Here is a 14,328-nt window from a genome sequence, read left to right as displayed (position 1 = left end):
GGTAGGTATGCAAAAAAAGAAAGGGGCCATAACCTGCAGTTATTAGGGGCCTGCAGGCCCCTAATGCCCTGGTTAGGGAATTTAAAATTCAAATTGTAAGGGGTCTTACACTGCAGGCCAAATCCATATCATCACCTGTTTTTATAAATAAAGTTTTATTAAAACACAGCCACATGTATTCACTTATGGATTATCTGTGGCTGTGTAGGCACTGTCTGGAGACAGAGGTATGGTGCCATTCTAGAAACAAAGTGGTTACAGACCACTTCTACAGACTCCTACTTAACTGCCCACATTTACATACAAAATGAAGCCAGTGATAACCAAGCCCCAAATCCCAACACTCTCAGCAAGAGATGGAATCTTCTGACAACTGATCCCAAACATTTAAAAGAAAGCTTCCAACATAAAAGACAGATACCAAAACCAAAATAATAATTTTTTTAAACTATAAGTAATATCAGACTGTCAAGGGAAGATACCGTAGGCATAAAACAAGAACAAATGTTCTAAAAAAGGAAATTAAGAACACAAAAAACACATTTTGATAATTTAAAATGGAATCATGAATTTTAAAAATTAAAAAATAAAAAAACGAGAGAGAAAGCTTAGAAAAGAAACTCTCCCAAAAGTAAGAGGGAGAAAAAAGTTAATACAATATGATGGAGCTTTAAGATTATAGAAGTAATACAAGAAGTAATATTACTTCCAAGAAAAAAGATCAGATAAAAAGAATTTATCAAAGAAAGAATAATGTCTAAAAATGGGGGAAAAAAACAAGGAACAAATATGTTTTCCATTAAAACTGTATTGTGCATGTGCACGTACTGCTTTGATAAAATAAAAATTAGGAAAAAATTGCTTATAAAGATCACCAATTAGTGTGTTGCATCCAGATTAGGTTACACACACACACACACACGCACGCGCGTGCGCGAATCTGTGGTCAACTCAAAAGGCTTGGTTCCCTAACTGGCAATTCTCAGCAATCTCAAAGGTCTGGAAGCAAAAGCAGGGAAAATAGAAGAGATTGGCCAAGCTGTTTTTTTTTTTTAATGGGTAAAAAGAAACAAGCAATTTTGGAGAGTAGCAAGAATGCTTCTGAAATCACAACAGGGATCCAAATAAAGATGGAAGAGGGCTGAAGAACCAGAACTGGAAATGGTTCGGAGTTGATGAACAAGAATAACTGAAAGGGTCTAAGAACTACATGTAACAATAAGGCCTGACCACAACAATGTAACCATGGAGCGTTACTTTAAAGGTACAGAATGAGCCAAATTTTGCTAATGCATCAACTATGAGAATATCAGTTTGGAAGTAGAGTAATATATACAGGTTAACAGAACATCTGAGTCAATGCAGCCATGGGTATCAACAATGGTCCATACACATGGAAACGATATTGGGATAAATGGAACTTAAGCTAAAGAAGATTGTTATTGACAGTGGAAATGGATATAGGGGGAGGAGAAGTTATTAATTGCTACAACTGAATTGAGACTTAATAGTGCAAATCAGAAACTACTTCCTAAAGGCTGTTCCCTTTTAATTTTGAAAATAAAATTCTGGGTCCTTTCTAAAAAGACACAATGCTTATTTGCTAGAGTGGAGTCTAATGGAAGACTGTGGGGCTGGGAAGAAAGCGTCATTTTGGAAACAGGTCTATTCAGGCTTGTTCTGCTCCTAATGAATTCTGGAAATTATGTACAAATATAAAGCATGTATTTATCTACTTTGCTCTTCTAGTGGGTTTTACATTATTATACATTCCAAAAGTACCCATGTCACTCCTTGCATTTAGCTTTTTCCCAACTGAACCTTAGACAACAAAAATATAAATGCAAAAGAGTTCAAATGAAAAGGATGAACACCTTGTGATTTTATATAATGTCTTTTTTTTTTTTTAAGATTTTTTATTTATTTATTTGAGAGAGAGAGAATGAGAGACAGAGGGCATGAGAGGGAGGAGGGTCAGAGGGAGAAGCAGACTCCCTGCCGAGCAGGGAGCCCGATGCGGGACTCGATCCCGGGACTCCAGGATCATGACCTGAGCCGAAGGCAGTCGCTTAACCAACTGAGCCACCCAGGCGCCCGATTTTATATAATGTCTTTGCATTGCCGTTACTAATCTTTATCACTTCCTTTTAATTCCGACTTTAAAAAACTAAAACAATGAGCTTTGCGAATTGAGCAAAAATCCCCCCACTAATCATCCCATATATTTCCTAGTGAAAGACACTAACATGAAACTTAAATTCCGAAACATGTTATTTTCTACAAGTTTTAATGATATAATTCAAGGTCTATAGTTTGCCAAATAACTCTCTGAATAAGTGAGGTAAAAACATTAAACTCAATTTTTTTAAAAAAAGGAAAGCTAGGAAGCAGAAACTATTTGAAATTTTCAGTCCCTTGAGATAAAAAACAATTATTTTGAATTATCATCTTGCCATCCTATTTGTGGACTCTAGAAATTGTACAGACTCTCAAATTGTAAGTTATTGCCAAGAATTAAATTATACAAGCAACCCATAATGTTGCATTTAAAATATACATTAGATCTACAGATATTAAGACTAATAAATAAGGTTTATACATACAGATGTAATGAATAAAATCTGTACATCAGATAATTACTTGATTTTGATCACTATAGCATGGTTATTTCAGGGAAAGTCCTTCTTTTTAAGAAATACACAATGGATTACTTAAGGGTAAAAAAAGGTAAAAGTCTGCAACTTACTTTTAAGTAATTCTAAAAATATATACACACATATACCTGTTTGTGTGTACATATGCACACATACACAGGAAGAAAGAGGATAAACTGAATGTAAGATATTAATATTTGGGAAGTCTGGGTAAAGGGTATACGAGAATTCTTCATACCATACTTACAACTTTTCTGTAAGTCTGAAATCATGATAACACAATTAAAAACAAAAAGTTAAAAGAAACTTTAGGTTACCCTACTCTTTAAATTTCCCTTTATCACAGGGTGGTAAAGAAGAAAGAAAACAAGATGAGGTGTTTAGCCTCAAAAACCATCAAGAGGAGAAACACTTAAAAGGCCAAAATCCTAAGAGCTTAGGATCACTGTATTCCGAGTAACTGCCAAATGAAAAGCTGAATCAGAAATGGCAGAGGAAAACAGCACAAGGAATTTCCTGATGGGTACTGGGAAAGAATGCTCACAGAGACCCAATCAATGACTACTGGAATGTGATATACTGAACATCCAGGACTCCCAAATCCTGAGTCACATTGTGTACTCTGCACGGTTATATGAAAATCATGAAAGGCCATAATTTTTAAATGAATATTTACTGTAGACTTCTGAGATATAACACAAGGAAAAGTCAAAGTACCAACCAACTGGAGTTATGAAACAACTTCAAAACAACGTACTCAGATGAAGAGGATAATCCTCATAAAGAATAATGCAAAAAAATGCACATTTACTGAGTACATAGATAATGACTTGCACAGTTAGGAATCCCACCCCCTGTTCTCAAACATTTTGCAGTCCAATCCAAGAGGAGATGTGTCTGGAATAATAACCATGGTGGGGGCAGGGGTGCCTTTAGGGGTTGGAAGCACTCATGGAAGGAAGCCATCCTCAGACTAGAATGATAAACCATTTCACAGAAAAACACAGCTTTCAAAATAGTTATTTATAACTGAAAAGACATTAAAGTAGTGAAAAATACATTTTGAGCTATAACCACTCCATAATTCTGGGAAAAAAACACTGTGAGAAAAGTCAAGGAAAGGGGAAACTGCCAAAAATCGATTTGGCCAGAGAACCAGATTACACATGAAGTTAGCAAATAGGAAAGAAGATCACAGACCCACAGCAGAGGCCAGGCCCCAGGAGTCTTATGTGACAGGTGTTCAGGAGTTTGTGCCTTTCTTGGCAGACAAGTGGGAGTCGTTGGAAGGTCTTAAACAAAAAGTGCCAAATGCATGATGCATAAAATAAATGTAAATGCAGAATCTAATTGTGTAAATTCTAATGGGAAACAAATGACAGATCCTTTAAAAAGGTGAGTACAAACTCACTTTCGGTTAGAAATATGAGCTTGAGGGGATTTAGTCCTATAGCATTATCATCACTATAACCCTTGATTTGCCTTTTTTTTTTTTGGTAAGTGGAAATGGGCCAGAAGTGGTCAGACAAGGCAGGCACAGATATCACCTTTGAGGATTTATAATAACAAAGCTGTGATAGGAAACCTTGGCGTTCCTATTCATTTGGGAAGCAAGGAAGAGCTTATGTCAGATTCCATTGGTCTGCTTAGCCCAATTCAGATATGCTCTCCCAACTCTGATTTTGAGAACACATACTCTGCTACAGAGGAAGTCTTACTGTTAACCAATTACCAGAAGATGTCCACCAGAAATAAAACTGGGGCCACAGAGGGCAACTCTCAGGACACAAGCTATTTGTTTGACAAGAGCTGGTGTGTATGGTGGTTGGAGGGCCTGGAGAGGTTGTTCATTCTTTCTATTCAGTCTTGATATTTAGATCAGGGAAGAAAAACATTACTGGAATTTGTTCAAACACAAGAAAGGACTCCAGTGGCGGGCTACTGGAATACTATGCAATGACATGGATGCTACTGTTGGGAACACTGGCTATCAGCTACCACTTGGAGGATACGCCTAAACTCAGAGAATAACAGGAAATCAGCAACAGCTATGACTACAGATAGACCCCCTGCTGCTGCTTCTGCTTCTCATCCCCTCATCATCGTATTTACGTGCCACGCACTCTTCTACACATCTTATAAACATCAACTCACTGAATCCTCAGAAAAACCCTACTAGGTCAGTTCTACCACACATCCCTCCCTTGTACCCCGTCCACAGGCACAGAATGGTTACCTGACTTCTCCAAGATCACACAAGTACTTAGAAACCAGGGCGGAGAGTAGAACCCAGGCGGCCAAGTCTGGGAACCGAGCCTCTTGACCACTTACCGATACTGCCTCTCTGCGCCTGTTACACATTTGAAGCATGTATGTCCATTTTTAAAACATATTAGAGAGAGTAGAGGTCATGGCTTTTTTTTTTTTTTAAGATTTTATTTATTTATTTGACACAGAGAGAGAGATCACAAGCGGGGGTGAGGGAGGGCAGAAGGAGTGGGAGAAGCTGGCTCCCCACTGAACAGAGAGCCCGATGTGGGGCTCCATCCCAGGACCCTGGGATCATGACCTGAGCCGAAGGCAGACGCTTAACCAACTGAGCCACCCAGGCGCCCCGAGGTCATAGCTTCTAATACACATGTGCACAGTAACTCCAAGACAGTGAAGGCAAACTATTATTTTTTGAAGCCATGAAGTTGTTTCCTGACGAAGGATTTCCTAAACTGATGGTATTCAGCATTCACTGAAAACAGGAATACACACAAGGAATTCTTTTCATTTAAAATAAATGTGGTTTAGCCTCAAACATTTTAAGACTATACAAGCTAGGCATTGATAGAACAAAAGATCTTCAAAATTCCTCAAAGCTAATTTATGAAATTAAATATAAACAGACAATATAGAGTTTCTAGCAAACCATATCAACCACTTTCTTTTTAAAAATCAAACACCGTGTCAACAAATCACGGTAAGACACCAAGGGGGGAAAAATATGGTTGAGGGTAGAAAACAGAAAACAAAACCAGGATGCTATTATTCAGCTCTATACTTAGGTTTAACACGAGCTATCAATCTTTCTTTTCATGAACACTAAATTGAGAAGAAAAAAAAGAAAAAGAAAAAGAAAAATACAGATCAGTCTTCATAACCTGAGGCTAGAAGAACTTCGAATCCTGAAAACCTGAACTGACAATTTGAAGCCTCTTGTAACTCTCTGAAGGACTGCATGCATTTTATTCTGACTTTCTTCTTCCTGTTTAATCATTTCGCTCTCTGGCTGTCCTGACAAGCGCTGACGGCCAGTTAGAGGCAAAGGCAACAGATACACTTTCATCTCTAAATCTTTCCAAATAATTCGTTTCCATAATGCTGGTGGCTCAACAGGAGTTACACTGCTACAGCATCTTGAGAAACAACAACAACAAACAGAACTTTGTTTCTTGGTAGTTTGACTTTTTCTTCACTTTTAAGCAGACACTTCCTGAACAAAATGTTCTGCATCAGCAAATATGTAATTTTTTAATTGGAGTCTAGCTGACATACAATGTTATATTGCTTTTAGCTGTACAACATACCTGTCAGGTATTCAACAGTGATTTGATAATTCTATACGCTGTGCAGTACTCACCATGACGAGCATAGTCATCATCGGCCACTATTTGTCATTATACAAGATCATTACAATATTACTATCTTCCCTATGCTGTAGCTTTCATCCCCACGACTTAATTATTTCACAAGTGGAAGCCCGTACCTTTTAATCCCCTTCACCTATTTTGCCCATCCTCCCCAACCCCCTCCCCTTTAGCAACCACTGGTTTGTTCTATTTATGATTTTGTTTCCAGTTTTCTTTATTTGTCCATTTGTTTTGCTTTTTAGATTCCATTATAAGTGAATTCATACAGTATTTGACTTATTGTACTTAGCATAATACCCTCTAGGTCCATCCATAGTGTCCCAAATGGCAAGATACCATTCTTTTTTATAGCTGAGTAATACTCCATTGTAATATATATATACACCATGTCTTCTCTATCTATTCTTCTATGGATAGACATTTAGGTTGCTTCTATAACTCAGCTACTGTAAAAAATGCTGCATATACCTTTTTGAATTAGTGTGTTTGCTTTCTTTGGGTAAACACCCGGCGGTGCAATCATCAGATCATATGGTGTTCCTATTTTTCATTTTCTGAGGAGCCTCCATACTGTGTTCCACAGTGATGGCATCAGTGTACATTCCTACCAACAGCACATAAGGTTCTCCACATCTTTGCCAACATCTGTTTCTTGTCTTTTAGGTCCTTGCCATACTGATAGGTATAAGATGGTTTTGATTTGCACTTCCCTAATGATTAGTGACGTTGAGCATCTTTTCACGTGTCTGTTGACCCACAACTATATCTTTTTAGGCGCAAGTCAAAAACAAAATATTAACAAGTCTCTTGCCCTTTTACACCAGTAATAACTTGATAAGAGAAATGGTCACTTATTCAACAAATATTTACACATGACTACTGTTGTGCTGACACTATTTTAGGCGCCAAAGATTTGATAATCTTGAATAAGCCAGCAAATGCTCATGTCTCATTGAGCTTTCATGAGAGACAGAGAGAGAAACCAATAAAGGAGGGACCATTTTCATGCAATAAATGCTATGATGGAAATAAGAAGAACCCCATGAAAGGAAAGAGCTACCAGTAACAGCATACCACAGTAGCACTAAACTGATGCCTGAAAAATGAGGAAAAAAGCCAAACCGGGGTAAGTGTCCTCCTGGCAAAATGAATAGCAATTGTACAAGTCCAGAAGAGCAGAAAAGAACATGACATGTTGCAGAAATGGAGAGGAAAACAGTGGGGCCAGGCCTATGAGTACAGGGAGGAATATGTGAGATGAAGAGGGAAGGGACAGGAGGTTCTCTTCGGTCACACTAAGGAACAGGGATATATTCTGTCATGGGAAACTGATGAATATACTCAAAGAATGAAAATACAAGATCTGATTTACATTTTTAATGATCATTAAATCTGCTTTTGGAGAATGATTTGGAAGGAAGGTAGGTTAGTTATTGGGAGGCAAATTAAGGGGGGTGTTGCAGCCCAGGTAGGACGTGATGGTGGCTGGGCTAGGATTCTATTAGTTAAGATGGAGAGGAGCCAACTGATTCAAGATCTATTTTGAGTTTGAAATGATAGAAGCTGCTGACAAACTGGATGGAAGAAATGAAGACCATCAAAGAATACATTACCAGGAGATTATTTTCCAATGAAATCATTTCTGCTGTGCTACACAGCCAAAGTGCAAAAGCTTAATTTCATATTACTTAAAACAGGATGTTCCAAAATGAAAAAACATCCCCAATTAAATTACAAAGAATGCACCAGTTTTTAATTTTGGAAATAAAATTTAACAAAAAAAATCCATAGCTAATTTATAAAAGATAAAAGGAAAGAATGATTTAGTTACAAGTTTAAAACATAATTTATTCCCCGAGTGATTAAGAAAAGCAATCTTCAAGGAAATATTAAAACAAACTGTTAAGTCTATAAATATTATAAGCACAATGTTTTTTATTTTTGCCAAAAAATAAATGAAAGCTTATTTTTAGTCGCAAAGTGCTTATGATACACTTTAGTTTTAGAAAGAAAATCTCATATTTCAAATTCCCTATCTCATCTTTTTATAAGTGATTTGAAGGGTGGGTCTAAGATCTCCTACTATTCAGAAGAAATATTTTAGAAAACTTGTAAACTTATTTACAAGTGCATTAACTGCCTAGAATTATTTTAATAATTACTATAGCCAATTCACAGATTATTCAGGTACTCCCTCCCCATTTCTGACCAGCTTCTGACTACCTAAGGGTTAAATACTGAAGAGCAACAGAAGATTTCGAGAAGATCTTTATAAAATTTGTCATTTTTATTAGTTTGAGTGCAGGAAGACATTTAATAACCAATTGCTGAAAGAACCAAAAACATCCAAATTCAAAATGCCACCCAGCATAACACTTTGACCAAGGCCAAAGTGTACAATAACAATTATAACGCAAATCAGATGTAAAATTCTGTTTCATGCTGAGCTCCTCCATTTTTCATTATGAGGATTACAATTAATGTACATAAAGTACCTAAAGCAATGCTTTACACATAGTACCTGTTCACTAAAGGATAGCTACTATTTTCTGGAAAATCTAATAAAGTAGGGCTAATCCCAATATAATTCTACTTAGGGATATCATTTCTTTGGATATAAAGCATTTATACTGAAATAATCACTTTAAATGCACAAAGATCAGGATTAACACTCTAAAGTGAGTTTTTTTCATCCTATAGTTCCTTTGATAGAGTAGTACAGCTGGATTATACCACCTAGGGAATTAATACTAGGCTCCCGAGCCTCTAAACGCCCACCACCAATTGGCCTGTACAGCTTAATCTCTCTTAAAATTCTCTTTGTTCCATTAAGACAGATCTCATTATATTTTTTGGCCTATATTTCCCAAATTAGTTCATATGTATTGAACATGAGACCTGTGTCTTATTCATTTTTGTAATTCCTAATGCTTATTAGCACACACTTGACATAAGGAGCTGGATGCAGAGATGGAGAAACACCTACCGTGACTGCTCAGATAATTCCCCAAACCTAGGAGAGGTTGTTGAATTAATTCCCATCATTTCTTTGAAACCATGCTTAAGCTGTATTCCACTCACACGCACGTACGCTTATAATCAGAACAAACCGAAAACTTGTCAGTTCTGCCTATGTGTTGACATTTATCTCTATTATCTCCCCAGTTAGGGTGTTTGTCCCTAATGGAAAGGGCTGAGTTTCACATTTCTTTGGAATAACCCTTAAATCCTGAAACAGAGTTGGTTGGCGGTAAAGAGACACCAGTGAATTCTGTTGAGAATTCACCAGCATTCCAACCCAGTGGTAAATCCCCGCTGCAGTGCATGAAATCGTGTCTGTGCCTTGAAGCATTTATAAATCCTCAAAAAGTATTTCTCTATTGCGAGATCAAATCTAACATCTTAAGGGAAAAAAAATAAAAATTTAAACATAATTGTTTTGATAATGAAATAAAGTTTTGTCAGATAACAAAGTCGAAAAGAAGCTGAAAAGATACCTTCAAGCAGTTTTTTCTCTGAAGAGAGTTTAGAAGCAGCAGGAGCCTGATACAAAAAGTCACAGAGGAACGTGGACTGGGAGAACTCTTGACTTAATCCACCTTCAGAGTGAATGTCATGTTGAGGGAAATCTGGAAAAAAATACAGAAATAATACATTTGAAATCTAAAATGTAAATACTTTCCCTTTGCTTATGAATATGTAGGTGAGTTTTTAGCTAGTTACTTCAAATTCACCACAGAATAAATACACAGGTATTTATCTCACATCACACAGAATTTGCAAATAAGCACTTGTTATGTTTATTATTCACATATGAAAATCAGAATTAATTTTGGTGAAAATGATTAGGTGGGATTAACTGTTTTAATCTTTGTAAGATTAAAGAAATATAAAAGATTTCCTAAACAATTTCCTTGGAAAAAAACAAAACATGGTTTTAAGCATCTTCTATCTTTTCAATAATCACCCTTGTCTTCCTTCTGATGGCTTTTCTTATTTGAGAAATATGCAGATTTGTACTTCAGTCCTTTTGGAGATATATCAGAAGAGACCAGGCTAATGTAGGGACAGGGACTGACCGGAGAATTTGTTATGGTAGAGAAATTCCATCTGCAGACTTTGTCCAGCCTTCTTGGCCAGCAGGTAGGGGGTGCTATGCACAGGGTCTCCAGTTGCACACATAACATCCGCTCCGCTGAACAGCAAAGCCATCGTTTCTAGAACATCTGGTTTCACAACAGCAGTGCACAGAGCCTGGTCGTTAAAAGAAAACACACCTTTTAAGGGAAGGAAATACAATTCTAGCTATTAAAATGCATGAAAGTCTGCCAAACCATTTGTAAGATGAAGTGTGTATTTCTTTTTTAACCTAGAAAGCTAATAGTAAGTATGCCCTGAATTAAGCACCAGGCTCAAAAGGTCTGCTTTGTATGAATTTAAATTACAACCTAAGCCCTCCAAGTTTTAATTCCTTGTTCTGTTGCTGTGATGTTCCAACCTTCCAATCCATCACAGTTGCTTAGGAAGACATTTTTTATACTATGATAATGGCTGGATGCTCAGAAAATGCAAAACATGTAAAATGTAATAATGAAATATCTGTTAAATGTTTTGTCATATAAATGTTTTATGTATGTATTTTTCAGCCTAATCGGATCTATATAATTTTTTAAAGTATTGTTGTGCTTTGGGAATTTGAAAGATGAGTGCAAAACAAATCCAGTATCTTTCCTTTTGTGTGGGGTATGGGTGGGGAGGAGGAATGGCAAGCAGGGGGTAATAGAACAACACTGACTTATGTTATACATCATCGTACAAACACTAGCAACTGCCAGAACCTAATTGTGTTGTTGTTGCTTTTGTTGTGACCTCGAAGAAATAAGCTGCCTTCACCTCTCTCCTCACCCTCTCTTTCTGCTTCCTCACTTTACTGGCTTCCCATGTGCTTCCAAACCCTGTGATTTCGGCACCCTGATTCTATCTGATTTTTTAGCCCCGGACTGACCCTTTCACCTCCTCCTTGACATGCTGCACCCAGATAGATCACTGGTTAATTTACCCTCTACAATGCAACTTCAGAATAACTGCTCATTAAATATCCCAATAGGCAGCTCAGAGTGGACAGCCAAGAAGTCCCACGATGCATTCACAGTTCCAGCCCTGCACGGTTAACTGTTAAAAAATGTACTTACCTTTCCTACCATGGTCTAGCTGACCTACAGAATTTCCTTTGCATCGGAATCAAACAGCGCAACCTATACCTGACTTTGTACCAATTTGCTAGGTGATCGTAGGCAATCCCTTCACCTGCCTGCGTCTTAGTTTACCTCATCTGCAACATCAGGGTGTTGAAAAAGATACCAGCTAACATCCCGTCCACTGCAATAGCCTTTGACTGCCCTCCCACATTTAATCACACATATTTCCTCTTATTCTTCCATCTCCCCACTACTGTTTTCCTTCACAGCACAATGTATTTGTTATGGTACATTTACTGGACTTCAGCCATTCACGGTTAGTCTCCCTTACTTGACTACAACTCTCATGAATAAAAGAAGCACATTTATGTTTTACTACAATTGTATCCCCAGAACCTAAAAAAGAACTCAGAACTTGTAAGTGTGCAATCAATATCCATCCACTATGAACACGGAATGGAAAAAAGGTAGTCTCTTCAACAAATAGTGTTGGGAAACTGGATATTCACATACAAAAAAATGAAATTGGAGCCTTATCTTACACCATTCACAAAAATGTACTCAAAAGAGATTAAAGACTTAAACATAAGACCTGATACCTTAAAATTCCTAGAAGAAAACACAAGAAAAAGCTCCTTGAAATTGGTCTTGACAGTGACTTCTTGGAGACGACACCAGAAGCACAAGCAACAAAAGAAAAAAAAAAAAAAATCAATAAGCGGGACTCGGTCAAACTAAAAAGCTGCTTCACATCTGAAGAAAAATCAACAAAATGAAAAGGCAAACCTATAGAATGGGAGTAAATATTTGCAAACCATACATTAGATAAGGAGTTAATATCTAAAATATATAAAGAACTCACAAGCTCAAAAACAATCCGATTAAAAAACGGGCAGAGAAACTGAATAGACATTTTTCCAAGAAGACATCCAAATGGTCAACAGTTACATGTAAAGATATTCAACATTATTAATCATCAGGGAAACCACAAGATTATCTCACACCTATTAGAATGGTATTAGATCTACAATCTCATGTCTATTAGAACATTATTCACAATAGCCAATATATGGAAACAACCTAAGTATCCATCAAGAGATGAATGAATAAAGATATGGTATACACACACACACACACACACACACACACACACACGAATACTATTCAGCCATGAGGCATAAGGAAATCCTGCCATTTGGGACATGGATGGAACCTGAAGGCATAATGTTCAATGAGATTAGCCAGAGAAAGATAAATACTATATATCACTTATATGTAGAACCTAAAAAAGCCAAACTCATAGGAACACAGATTAGAATGTGGTTACCACGGGGTGTCTGGGGGGTGGGGAGATGTTTAAGGGTACAAACTTACAACTAGAAGATAAATAAGTTCTGAAGATCTAATGAACAGCACAGTAGCTATAATCAATAATACTGTATTATTTACCGCAAAACTGCTCAGAGACTAGACTTTAAATGTTCTTACTATAAAAAAGAAATAATTATGTGATATAATACAATAATTATGTGATATAGCTACAGTGGCAATCATACCACAATATATAAATGTACCAAATCAACAGGTTGAATAAACTTATACAATGTTGTAGGTAAATTATATCTCAATTAAAAATGTGTCTATTCAATTAAATATATTTTTTGTAAAAATTATTTGCTGACATTAAGAGTACCATTTTTAAGAAGCCCACTGTAGAAATAAATCCCAATGGGTAGACTTCTCTATAATATTCTTAGAATAATTCAATTGCTAGTAATTAATGTAAAACTTATCTAATGGAAACTGTGTGGTGTGGCAGACAGCACTTTATTTGGGGACGTTAGTATACCTGCTAATAAGATACCCATCACTATCAAAAAGGAAGAGACCATTAGAGGAATCTATGCCCTGGTTCTATAATTTCACCAATTATTTCCCAAAATCCACAACTTACTATTTACATATGTATTTATTATAGACCTCTGGTGCACAGAATTAATCAAAACCCTTGGTTTATGTACCCTGTTGTTATTATTTCATGTATGTCTGCTATAACTGGTCAATTTTAATAATGTATTTAACACCCATGAAACCACCACCCAAAACAAAGTGTCTTAGTAATAACCTATATAAATAGTTCCCAAACACCATCCCCATACCATCACCCCCCCCTTCTCCTCTACCTTAGCTGCCCATTCTGAATCCTTCGTATTTTATGTGCCATTGCTTTAAAATCAATCGGTGGCCTCACTCTACTATCACCAAAGATGTACAAAGACTAAAAACTTAGTTTAGGGGAAATAATCCAATAGAAATGTAAATCAATTGTATGATCTTGTAATTTCTACAGAAGGATGAAAAAGGCCTTTATTTATTTTCCAAAATGTTCTGCATAATGCTACTTACTTGAGGATTTTTATCCATAAGTACTGCCCCTAAAAGCATACTAAAAAACTGGGAACCATGAAAGAACATAGTCTCCAAGCACAAAAACAACAGGCATGTATTAAATATCTCTACATGGACGAGCCTCCTAACACATAAGAAATTGAAGCAGCAATTTCAAAAAAGAAATCAGGCAGGATGCTTACCATATCCTTTGCCAAAAGGGTAAAGAACAAGTGGGCAGCAAAAAACAGGGACCAGAAGGTCTGGAATCACTCAGCCAAAGGTAAACATCACTTGGGGTCAACAACACTAAGCAAAGCATCGCTTGTAACAATACATTGAATAAACGATGTTTATTTTGGTGACAGGATGTCAGCAATGTACAAGCTGAAGTTACACTTAGTGTCCTGTCCCTAAAATAGGAAAGTTGCCACAGTTCTCAGAATATTG

The 14,328-nt window shown here is 36.7% G+C and overlaps 1 protein-coding gene across 1 annotated transcript in view; it reads right to left on the bottom strand.

Annotated features, from left to right (window-relative positions):
* The window catches only part of ARAP2 (ArfGAP with RhoGAP domain, ankyrin repeat and PH domain 2), a 169,065-nt gene that overhangs the window by 91,228 nt on the left and 63,509 nt on the right, over positions 1-14,328 (bottom strand). Inside the window, exons 13-14 of the mRNA XM_044913011.1 lie at positions 10,372-10,546; positions 9,790-9,921 (exon numbers count right to left, since the gene is read on the bottom strand). Of these exons, the coding sequence (XP_044768946.1) occupies positions 9,790-9,921; positions 10,372-10,546 (307 nt within the window). The remainder of the gene's footprint in view (positions 1-9,789; positions 9,922-10,371; positions 10,547-14,328) is intronic.

This window comes from Neomonachus schauinslandi, chromosome 2 (genome assembly GCF_002201575.2).
Source record: "Neomonachus schauinslandi chromosome 2, ASM220157v2, whole genome shotgun sequence".
NCBI classification, from domain to species: Eukaryota; Metazoa; Chordata; class Mammalia; order Carnivora; family Phocidae; genus Neomonachus; species Neomonachus schauinslandi.
Note: the sequence above shows the minus strand (reverse complement) of the source record. Positions and strands in the feature narration are given on the sequence as shown.